This window comes from Myotis davidii, unplaced genomic scaffold, assembly GCF_000327345.1.
Source record: "Myotis davidii unplaced genomic scaffold, ASM32734v1 scaffold393, whole genome shotgun sequence".
NCBI lineage: Eukaryota > Metazoa > Chordata > Mammalia > Chiroptera > Vespertilionidae > Myotis > Myotis davidii.
Window position 1 is genome coordinate 30,089 of NW_006285913.1, and position 13,004 is coordinate 43,092.

The 13,004-nt window shown below is 37.7% G+C and overlaps 1 protein-coding gene across 1 annotated transcript in view; it reads right to left on the reverse strand.

Moving 5' to 3' along the window:
• PREX2 (phosphatidylinositol-3,4,5-trisphosphate-dependent Rac exchange factor 2) overlaps window positions 1-13,004 on the reverse strand; it is a 156,467-nt gene that overhangs the window by 29,610 nt on the left and 113,853 nt on the right. The window contains 1 exon segment of the mRNA XM_006756922.1: window positions 11,252-11,366. Coding sequence (XP_006756985.1) covers window positions 11,252-11,366 — 115 coding nt within the window.

Here is a 13,004-nt window from a genome sequence, read left to right on the forward strand (position 1 = left end):
GCGTCAATCCATGTCTATGGTCTTTAAGATGTAAAATTATTTATTTATCTAAGATGCACCTACACTGAATTTATCTGAAAAATAAAAAAGTTGATATTAAGAAAAAAATTGTAAATGGAAGATTATAAGAGAGGGTTTCGCGTGCCAGCAAAAGTTACTGGCGTGCCATGTTTGGCACGCATGCCAGGGGTTGCCCACCCCTGGACTACACCGAGGACTGAAGCACAGCTAGGCTAGTTCTGGATAGTTCTCCACAATCACTTCTATCCTTACAGTTTTCTGGTATGAAATCTGGGCTATTCTCCTGAGCATCTCAGTGCTCTTCCAGTTCCATTTGCATAGTTGTTTCATGCAAGTGCCCTCTATGGTTTCCCCACTGGGGAGTGAGGTCAGCTGGCCCAGCACCGAGCTCCTTGGAGAAGCCCTTCACACTAACTTTATTCTCCAATGAGCTTCTTTGCAGGAACCCCATGGAACCCACCTTCAGAAACAAGCCTTTGCTACTCTTTACATTTGGCGAACATAGAGATCTGCACAAACCTCCTCTTGGCTACTACTCATAGCAACCTCAAAAGCAACACTAGCCTCAATGGACAAGTAAGGACATCAAGGCTCAGAGATATTAAGAACTTGCCCCAAGTCATGCAGCTAGTTGGTGGAAGCAGGAGAGGATCCCGCCACTGCCATTGCACTGGCCAGCCTTGAGCCTGGCTTCTGGCTGAGCGGCGCTCCCCCCCTCACCCCCACCATGGAAGCGCACTGACAACCAGGGGGCAGCTCCTGCATTGAGCATCTGCCTCCTGGTGGTCAGTGCACGTCACAGCAACCAGTTGTTCTGCCATTCGGTCAATTTGCATATTAGCTTTTTATTATATAGGATTACATAGTGTATATTGCAACACTTGATTGAAATGTTAGGTGAGGAACATGGCTGATAACGCATTTTGATGGTATTTAAAATATATGCAGATGAATTCCCCTTCCTGAGAGTGTGGAATCATCTATGAGGCGCATACATCAGTGAGACTGATTCACAGTCAGACTCTAGAGATGCTTTCAATTAATTAATAATATGATTACAATGATTTCAGTCTCTTTTGCCTTTTTCTTCCACTTTGGTCTCTTTCATCTCTTCTAGTTCTACAGCTATGAAACAAAATCTTTTCATAAAAAAAACAAACAAAAAAACAACAACAAATCAGGATGCTTCTTTGCCCTTTAAAACACTTGGAAATTCTCATTCCCCCCCCCCCCAAAGATTTCACATATTTGTGTTGTTTTTAATGCTTGTAAATAATTACAACAGCATTAAATCACTTCCCAAGCCATGTATATAATCCTGTGATTGTTCACGTGTTGGGAGAAGAAATGGAGTACTGGTATAAAAACATATGCTTCGGAGCTGAAAATACCTAGCGTGAGTCTTGGCTCCCGTGGAGCCAGCTGCCTGCCTTTGAGCAATTCGCTGAACCTCTGTGTGTGTGAGGTGCTATCGTCTGGAAACTCTCAGGCATTATCTTGGTTTTAACTATTACATCCCTGTTAGTGAACCCAGCCTACTGGATAGAGCCTCTTAGATAGCAATCCCACATCTCAAATCCAATTCAATTCAGTATCCTGACACTCCCAATCCCCAAGGAACTTCTCTGGTTTTGCCATTACATCAGATAATGATCCAGGCCCCCAATCCAATGTGTCTGTCTCCCTCTCAACACACTATGTATTCTAACAAGACTTTTATTTTCCTACCTCCTAAATATTTCTAAAATTGATACTTTCCTCTCCATTTCCTTTTGTTTCAATAACTTCCTAACTAGTCTCTCTGACTCTGCTCTTAGTTTCATCCTTAATTTGTCCTCAATGGTACCACCAGGATGCTCAATTTAAAATGCATGACCCTGCCCCTTGCACCACTTAAAACTCACAAGCCAATCACCTCTCTTATAGGCATAAGGATAAGTTCCTGAAATGGTATCCCAAGGACCCCTTGGTCTGCTCCTGCCTACCCCTCCTGCTTCCTTTCTACCCCTCCATCATGGTTCTGCAATATCTTTGCTCATATTGTTCCCTCTCCCTGAAGGAGCCTCTCTCCCTTCCTTCAACTAGCCTACTGGCAGTCATCTGTCAGAACTGCCCATGCTAAACTCCTAGGTCCTTCCTAAGTCTCTTCTGCACTCCCTGGGCATCCTGTTGCCTCTACCATAGTGTTTAGTAGATTGTTTCAAAATAACCTGTATACTGCAATTCCTCTTCCTTTCCTTTAAGATTGTCAAAGTCATACTGTCTGATTCATCTCTGCATCCCAATGCTGTACACAGTCCTGTACTTGCATAAATTACACAATTGCCGGGCCGGCATGGCTCAGTGGTTGAGCACCGACCTATGAACCAAGAGGTCATGGTTTAATTCCTGGTCAGGGCACATGCCCAGGTTGCAGAAGCAATCCCCAGTAGAGGGCTTCCAGGAGGAAGCCAATCAATGATTATCTCTCATCATTGATGTTTCTGTCTCCCCTTCTCCCTTCCTCTCTGAAAGCAATAAAAATATATTTTAAATTACACAATAAATATTGTTGAAACATAAAGACTATTTCTAAAAGGAAGACCTGTCAGCAGTGACAGTAGAGTCCATACTGTTCTCCATGAATGTTATTCTGTTAAAGTCACCACGTCACTCAGGAATCCACCACCATTTCTTTTCTCATCTAGTTGCCCCAACTTTTGGGCATTTATATACATACAAACAAACATTCATTAATCATCTGTTAGTAGATACCTTGTCCACAATGGGTAAATAAAAAAGAAAAAGACAAGTCAAAAAGGAAAACCAGATATTCATCAAATGAATATAAAGCATGATGTGAGGAAGTCTATAATGTAGGCATAGAAAGGAATATAAAGAAAAAGACTAACTTATGGGAGGAAAGAAGACCTCATGGAGGATGGATTTTGAGGTATGCCAGGAAAGATGGGTGGGAATTGGCCAAAGCAGCTGAAATTAGAGTCAGTCTGGCTAAAATTACCAAAAGCACAAGCAAAGATGTTTCATTTTCTTCTAAATGACTGACAGAATCTCACAAACTTGGATCTATATAAAAGAATTTTGTCCACCATTGAAGTTGTAAGGTCCATGTAATTAGACAGCTAATATTCAAAACATAACACTCTATTCTTCCCACAAATAATGACTTTTAATAAGTCCATATTAATTTCTTCTAAGTTACAATTATGTGTTTTAAATCAGAAGTTCTGGGCCCGAGCTAAATTTCCTGATTGGTACAGGGGCAAAGCTTTGAGAGGATAATGTATAATCATTCATTCACCTTCTGTGGTCCATCCACCAAACAGAAGTCTGAAATGTCAGCAAAAGGAACTAAACAAAAGCAGTAGGGAAAAAATGACACTCAAAGAACTTGACCAGAATGCCTTGAATACATTTTTTAAAAGCTGACTATCCTTGTGACAGGCTAAAAAACTCAGCAGTTACAAATAAAAATAAATCCTGCTTCTGTAAGCACTGACAATTTTTCCTCACAGAGTATATTTCCTTAACTGAATCTTCAGGTTAGTCTTATTTTATCTCGAATATTTTCAGCTCTCATTTATTCCAAAGGAAATTCTGGGCACAAAGTTCTTTGATCTTCCCTTTGCTTTGGTGAAAACAACAGCTTTTCTTAGCTTAGGGGCAGAAGTCATTCAAAGGTGTCTTTTTGAAGATGATTTTACTAGTGTCTGCTTCTGCTTGTCAGCCAGGGTATCTATTCTACCTTGATAAATATTATCACAATAAAAGACTTATCATAGCATGTGAAAACACTGAGATAAGTAATTCAAATCTCATTTGCTGCTCTTATCTAAAGATTGTATTAAAAATTCCATTAATGTAGAAGTAAATATTAGATATAATTACAACTCCTCAAGGGCAAATGAATTAGTCTGCATGCAGATAAGAATGAGCAGAGTGCAGATAAATGAAATAAGGTTACATGTATACATGTAAATGCTGCTAGATCATATGCTCAAAAAGTAGTAGTGACAACATTTAATAGAATTATAGTGATTTTCAAATAAAGAAAAGATAGGTTGTTCTTAAGAGTGTCACTATATTTTCAAGTTTACCTGCTCTTGTCTCATGTGAAATTTATGAACCTTGGCTATGCTGATGAGTTTTCTGGAGAGTGAGGGCGGGGGTGGGGCGGGAACTTTGAAGATGATTTTACTGGGGTATAAAAGAGGAAGAAATGTAATAATCTGAACAATAAAGATTTAAATTTAAAAAAAAAAAAGACTTATCATAGCATGTGAAAACACTGAGATAAGTAATTCAAATCTCATTTGCTGCTCTTATCTAAAGATTGTATTAAAAATTCCATTAATGTAGAAGTAAATATTAGATATAATTACAACTCCTCAAGGGCAAATGAATTAGTCTGCATGCAGATAAGAATGAGCAGAGTGCAGATAAATGAAATAAGGTTACATGTATACATGTAAATGCTGCTAGATCATATGCTCAAAAAGTAGTAGTGACAACATTTAATAGAATTATAGTGATTTTCAAATAAAGAAAAGATAGGTTGTTCTTAAGAGTGTCACTATATTTTCAAGTTTACCTGCTCTTGTCTCATGTGAAATTTATGAACCTTGGCTATGCTGATGAGTTTTCTGGAGAGCGGTCTCCAACAGAGCCAGCATCTGTGCCCTTCAAATGGCCTAGAGTTTTCTGGATATAAAAAGTAGACTGGATGCTAGAATAAGTTCAATAAAATAATAATAGCACAAAAAGGAAGGCTATTACACTAAAATTAATCTGATCTCCAATTCAATTCAACAATTTTTATGGCACTTACTACATACCAAGCACAGAGCTGACCAGGACATAGTTGCCCTCCTATGCATTGAGTAAGGCAGATAAATAACTCACAAGTCAGACTAAAACAAATGACATTCAAGAGGTTATTAAGTTTTAAAGAAGAAAGTGATTAATTCCAGCTGAGACTGTAATAACTTCTGAAGGCTTCCTGCAGAAAGATAAATTTGAGATGGGTCTTAAATAATTATACTCTTTCACCAAATAGAAATGGATCTGAAGCACATGCCCTGAATGATAGCTGGGTTCAAAGAAGCTGAAGAAGAACTGACAGCAAAGGAGGTCCAGGTGGACATGCTGATTCTATGTGCACACCTGTTTCATGCCCCTCTTCCTTTTGAATTCCAACCTCACACCACTTTATTATTTCTCCTCCCCCTGTAGGATTTTCATCCATGCTATTGTCTCTGCTAAAACATACCCCTCGCCCCACTTTTATCTCCTATTCCCTCTCCCCTGAACACTGTAGCTTCAACTCCTCTTTCAGAAGATCGCTGCACAAAGATCATACTTTCTCAAATAATTCACTCCTTTAACCTTCAACCATCACTCCATCCTGCCTCCAATTAAGACAGATTCCCTTCTTATACACATGTGTAGCAACTTACACATTTCCTACATTATTTTTTCCACACATTGCTACAAATTGTTATTAAAAACGTTGTTTGTTGTTTATCATAACCCATAGGCAAAATTTTCTTGGAAGGTAACAATCTTGTCTACTGGGAGGCCCTCAATGTGAAGAGCTGTCCCTGGTACTTGGTGGGAATACAAGATTGGGGAAGTAAATGTAAATATCCAGCAATACCTTTACGATTACATTGTGTGAGGATTTGGCACTTAAGTATAATTTACACACTGTGAATATCAGAGCCTTTATGTATTTCATATATAGGAAAGAAGTGTAGAAAACATTCAGCCATTATAAATTAATTCAAATCCTTTGTAAATTTAGTTAATTTCTCCGGCTATTAAACAATCACTTCTCATATAAAACGAAATTTACAACTCCGAAAACAGAAAGAAACTGGCTGTACACATTTAGTTCACAGCTTGTCTTAGAGCAACAGAAATATGGATGCATCGTAAGGTATAGAAACATAGAATCCACCTGAAAGACAAACTAAAAAATAAATATAAAACTGCTATTGAGGAGATAAATATGCATCTGGAATGTTTCCAGTTAATTTAAAAAGAAACCCCATCATTTAATAACTCTAAAGCCACAGATTTACTAAGAAAAACAACTGAAGGAAAAGGAATTATTTATATTCTGAGTAATTCTCTCTCTCTCTCTCTCTCTCTCTCTCTCTCTCTCTCTCTCTCTCTCTCTCTCTCTCTCTCTCTCTCTCTCTCTCTCTCTCTCTCTCTCTCTCTCTCTCTCTCTCTCTCTCTCTCTCTCTCTCTCTCTTTCTCTCTCTCTCTCCCTCTCTCTCTCATTCTTTCTCTCCCAGATTTATTAAATCCATACTCTTGTTGAGTTAAGGTAGTTTCCACAGCTGCTCATCAATAGAACAACCAAAATTTTCCATTTCAAGCTTGGAAACACCATTTGTTATCTAAACAAGGAAAGAGAAACAGTGTTTTATGAGTTGAAGGCTCTGAGGGAAGAAGGACGTGGGGATGGAGACAGGGGCTAGGACTGGAGAAGAGGTGTGAAGGCTGAGGTCCTTCATGTCCTCATATTACTCCTAGTTGTACTTAAAAACAAGAAATGGCAGCCCACACCATCCTTCACATCTATCTCACACCAGGAGAATGCATTCATGACATCCCTGCCCCGCTTCAGAATACAGAGAAATGGCACATTTCATGGAGGTGCTATCATGGGAATAGCCAAAGCTTCCAACCAGACATTTTTTTCAGTTGAAAAAATCGTTCAAAATATATGACTCTGAGATTAGTATTTGGGTAGCATTCCTTGTGAACACAAATAAAATCTCTATCATTTTCCTACTTATATCAAATATAGTTTGGCCCTTTAAAAACTTTCTTTTAAAGACAATGTGCCAATCCATATCCACGAAGGTACAGCTTGAGAGAATATATGCTTTGAGTAATTTTCTTGTCCTCCTTCTGAAAGGATGATGAATTTACATTTAGATACCCTGAAACATAAACCCTAAAAAGTTTCAGTCTGAAGCTGACACATCACAAAAATGATAAATGGCTTCAGTAACTAATGTACAACTTGTTTCCTTTTGATTTTTCTGCTTTATTTTACTGTTGACTTTATAATAAAAATGATACTTAAAAATGATCTAGAACCCTCTAATTGAAAGGAGTACTTTCATACAGGGCATAATGTTCACACTGACATTACATTTTATCTCACCGGTCACCATGCAGTGGTGCTTTTGGCCATAACCAGGATGCATTAAAATGAAAGAGTTTGGTAATGGTAAAGTACATTTATGTAAGGCAGGAAAGAACAAGGGCTAATGGAAATGATGGCTCGTGTCCAGAGGGAATGAACAAAAGGAAAGCCTGGGGTAGAAAAAAGAGAATAAAATAGTCAGAGGAGGGTGAAGGTAGAGAATAAAAATGCCCTTGCTCCTGAGTTTCTTGGTTAGAAATTATGTTAGATACTTTACACGCTGTTATTTCCTTTTTTTCTTTTTAACTTTGTTTAAGGAGGCAAAACACAAATTATTTACTTTAGCTTATGAGGCCCAATATATTGATTTTTAATTTTAGTTAGACATCTGAAGGAAACCTCTTTTTATTTCCTTCCAGACAGCTTTCTTTCTCACACAAGCAACAAATGTAAGGAACATGATTGCCTTTTGAGATTTTAACAAAAACTGTTGCAAAGCTATATATTTCAAGTGATTTTTCATTTACGGTGACTAATTATTGTCAGATTTAGTATTTTAACAACAATCTGTAAATGTTAAGGAGTATCCCCTTTGGCTTATTTACATATACAGAGGAATCATGGGAAGCCTTCAGTAACCTTTTCAGAAGCTGTTATTTCTTAATAATCAGAGGACAATCAATCAAGAACTCTGACTTGGCACGGGAGGGTATAATTTAGACATAGGTGTCAAACATGTCTGCTGGCTTAACACTATCTATTGAGGATAACAACTAACCCAGGTTGCCTTCTGGCCACCAGCGTCAGGGCTCTGATGCAGGTGGCAAGGACACCTCAGGTGCTCTGAATGCCTGGCCCGTATTCCCATGGCAACTGGCATGGTCAGACCAGCCAGTTGGTCTCTGCTGGCTGTATTATTGTCTCATGAGAACTTTAACCATTTTCAATATTATTTGCAATAGAAACTAATTAAGTAAAAACTTTCCAACAACTCTACAGTATGGAGAACTTCTTACATAAAGTACTCTGATAAGCACAATGACAATACCAATCAACTTACCCTTCATTTCAAAGAGGCTATACAAGAATAAATTTTACTTACATGTGAAATCTACAGAACAATACAAACAAACAAACAAAACAGAACCAGACTCATAGTTACAGAGAACAGACTGATGGTTGCCAGAGAGGAGGAGGGTTGGGGGACTGGGTGAAAAGGTGAAGGGATTGAGAAGTACAGATTAGTAGCTACAAGGCAGTCATGGGGATGTAGAGTACAGCATAGGGAATATAGTCAATAATATTGTAATAACTATGGGTGGTGCTATGGGAGAACTGGAAATATCAGGGGAGGCACTTGGTAAAGTATATGATTGTCTAACCACTATGCTGCACACCTGAAACTAATACAAAATAATACTGAATGTAAATTGTGCTTGTAAATATTGAATGTAAACTGTAACATTACATATATATTACATAAACTATAAAAACAAGATTCAAGAAGATGAGAAATCTGTACATCTGTAACTTATCATCAGGGAGAAACACTGAACTCTGTAGGAGCCACAAATGAAGCAAAATGAAAGAGTGCAAGGGTGAGGTGACTTCCATTTAGCTCAGGGCTGTGGTTCTGAAATTTGAGTGTGGGTGATTATCATGAGGAAGCCCTGTTACAACACAGATGGCAGAGCCACCACGAGGTTTTTACCAAGTTTGCAGGTGATACTGAGGCTGCTGGTCTGGGGATCATCCTTTGAGAACTCCTGGAACAATGGGAACCGGTTTTCAATTCTAGCTGCACATTAGAACCTCCTAGGGGACTTCTAAAAAGTTCTAATGCCCAGGCCTCACCCCCGCCCAGTAATAAAAATGGAGGAGACTCTACTGGAGCTGGACATAGAAGCATATAAAGAGTAGTTTTATAAACAGACACAGGGCTGGCAGATGCTAAGTGAGAAGTCACAGAAGAAGGGAAGGACAGGGCATGACTGGACATGGGGCAAGTGCAGCATGGCTGGTGCACAGGCAGAACAATGAAACCTTGGGCCAAGTCATCAAAGACCTGGACCGCCATACCAAGGAGCTTATGACTCCTGAGGGGGCAATAAGAAATCACCCAATGCTCTGGGCAGGAGAAGGACACGGTAAGATGAGGTTTAAATTTCTTATCTGGCAGCAAATTCCTGAGTAAATAACACAACACTGGTTCTTAGAGAAAGACCAGGTAGGAGCCACAGCAATAGTCTAGGACTATTTTCTCAAACTGGACTCCAGGGACGTACTCTCAAGGCCCACCTGTTCTACACAAATGCTTTCATTTCATGTCTTTATTTGAAAGATAACCTAAGAATATATTTTATCAGTTATGCAGGCAAAACTTCTCTTTTGTGAAGACAGTATTCAATGTTGAGATTTTCATAAGATTGAACTTAAGGCTTCTAAAGTCAGTATTTTTTAATCAGTAGACAAACTTTAAAATTTCAATATTGATTTTATTTTTTCCATATATATAAACTTTGAGTAACAAAGTCTAGACAAGGCAGTAAAATTGGGGCAGCCTCAGAATCATCAGGATCTTCAACTACATTTTAGGAAGAGGAGAAAATGAGAAATGAAAACGATATTGAGGGCTTTGAGGCCAGAGCTTCAGAAGATGATAAATGCTGGAAAAAAGTAAAAATAAAAACCTAGAAAAAGGGATAGTTTTTTGTAAAGCTGGGGTAAGGAGACAAAGCATTCTTAGTGAAAGAAAGCCTACATCAGTCATAACCACAGGAACCAATACCCCTTCCTTGTCAGGAATTTTAGGAATTGTCTTCACCATTTAGCCATATCGTGAACAAAACCAAAATATTGTCTCAATAGTGTTTTTGAGTTATTAGGGCTTAAGGTGGAATAAAAATATATTTTCTTAAAAATAAAAGCTGTAATCAGCAATTTTTAAAAGGCAATTTGTTAGCAGAATCTATAATAATAAAAGGGTAATATCCTAATTAGACCAGACACCCTTCCGGACGAAGCTGGGGCCAGAGCGAAGTCTGGGTCCTGGGTGCCTGCCTGCCAGCGGGAAGCCAGTGCCAGCAGCTGGGAGAAGGAAGGCCTACTCTTGCACGAATTTCCATGCATTGGGCCTCTAAGTCACTTATAAGAGGGAAGTTAAAGCTGCTAAATTATAACACATTGTGGTTAATTTTCTCTGCCACTGATCACTGTACCAGTAACACTTTTAGAAAGAAAAACAACATATTAAAATGCAAACATTAACATCAGATGTGTTTGAAAGTAGATATTTTTCCGATACCAAGTACATGTTTCTTCATATCTTCCATGTTAAACATATGCTTCTTTCTTTGTGAGGGTGCCAGCTGCTTAATGGTACATAACAAAACTATTTTACCCTCAACCCACTGAACCTCCTAGGGCAGTGATGGCAAACCTTTTGAGTTCGACGTGTCAGCATTTTGGAAAACCCTAACTTAACTCTGGTGCCATGTCACATATAGAAATTTTTTGATATTTGCAACCATAGTAAAACAAAGATTTATATTTTTGATATTTATTTTATACATTTAATATATTTGAATGCCATTTAACAAAGAAAAATCAACCAAAAAAATGAGTTCATGTGTCACCTCTGACACTCGTGTCATAGGTTCTCCATCACTGTCCTAGGGACATCACTATAAACATCAATGCTTTTCCCCCGGAAAATGGTCTACTAAATATTTAATCCCTAGATCTTCAACAGAAATTAAAAGCATAGCATGAAAATTTACAAACAGGTTTTTTATTTTATTTAGAAAATTAGTACCCATTAGAATATTTGAAATAGTAAACCCTAAATAGAGAACTTTATATCAAAAGAAATATCATGAATCATCTAATATAATGAATAATTTAAGAGGGCAAAAACACTATCTGTCCCTGTCAAAATACAGAAACAGAAACTTTTTTTATCTTTACTGTTGAGAGTATTACAAATGTCCCCTCTTTCCCCCATTTCCCTCCTCCACCTAGTTCCCATGCCACCCAGTCCTTCACCACCATTGAATAATTACGTACCTGAGCTTCTGATTGTATTGTTTGACCTTTTCCAAGGAGGCTGCATTTATTTGGGCTTGAAATTCTTCCACTGAAACATTGTCTCTATAATAATATCCTTCCATGCTCTCCAGAGCTGTAGAAACAAGTAAATGTACTTTTCACATAATTTATAACTCAGTTTCTCCACATTTAATCTTATTATTAGTAAACTACAGGCCCAGTGCATGAGTTTGTGCACAGGTGGGGTCCCCTGGCCTGCCCCGATCAGGGCCGATGGGGGCCAGCTGGCCAGGGGGAGGGGCCGTGGGAGGTTGGCCGGCCACAGTGCATGACATAACAGCCGGTCATTCCAATTATTCTGGTCATTCTGGTCACTTGGCTTTTATATATATAGATGTATTAGATATCACCAAATATAACCATATATGCAAGAAACTATCTTTCATCAGAGCAAGAATGAATAAAAATCATTCTTCTGCTCTCCTAATAAATAGCAAGCATTTGATGACTCTGTGAAGCAGGGAAAGGAATTTCTAATTTAAACTGTTTTCTGTTCTTAAAACATTTTGTATATGTTCTTTGTGAAGCTAAACTCAAACTGATATGTTATTAATATATAAACACAAAGGTAAATACACACATACTTATGTATGAGAGGCAGAAATGTATATTAACATATGTGAGTAAATAATTGAAATTGTCATCTCCATGTGTATTCACATTCTCTTATAGCTGCAATTAAATTATGAAATATTAGTGTAATAAATAAGATATTTAAAGTTAAATCTTAGAATACTGACTCTACCCAAAATTTAATTAAAAATAAAAAAGCATAAACATACCTGTGTGTGTGTGTGTGTGTGTGTGTGTGTAAAACTCCCATTGATTTTAAAAGTTTTTGATTAATATAAATTTCTTAACTAATATTTTTGGTTAAGTGGCTCTTTTTCCCTTACACTTTATGCAGTGATATTTTTAACCTTTTAACAAGGAAATGAATCACATGGAATTGCCCAGAAGTATAAGATTTCTTATAGAGAGGTTGCCAGCAACAGGAATAGCAAAGGAATTAATCTTGTCCAGTGTAAATTATTTCCCCGTGAAATTATTGCCACTAAAGAGCCTCACTTGTCAGCAGACTATTTCAAAATTGAATAAAAATTAATCTTTCAAAACTTCCAAATGCAATCATTTCTAAACTAAACAATAAGGTTTCCTTGAATTGACAGAGACTTACCATTTTGGGAGGCAAAATAAGAAAGTCACTGCTAATTTCAGCTGTGCTATATTTTCTAAACTAGTCAGCTTGGAGCATTGAAGAAACAACAAAACTTTGAGTACCGCTGCATTTGAAATTTTAAAAATGGAATTACTGGCCTACAATCAAGAAGCACATTTATGCAAAATTAGACAGAAAGACCACTACATTTAGTTCAGTACGGGAAATAAAATGTGGAGCTTGTTTCAATGTTTGTTTATTTGTTTATTCCTTAAAACTCTGCATTAATTAGAATATTTGCACTAGTTCAGCAAGCTTCTGGTCCTGAATATACACAAGACATACAAAGAAGTCTTCCTGAAAAATCAATCTTCAAATATTCTAGGAGAGGAGTATTCAGACGAGATCGGGCGCGTTCAGGGTGGTATGGCCGTAGACAACGAGAGGAGTATTCAATCTATTAATGGTCATACTTCGATGTGGATTCCTCTTACTAGTTGTAAAGCTAATAATGAAAGCCCTGGCATTGGAGTTAAACCACAACTTGCGTTC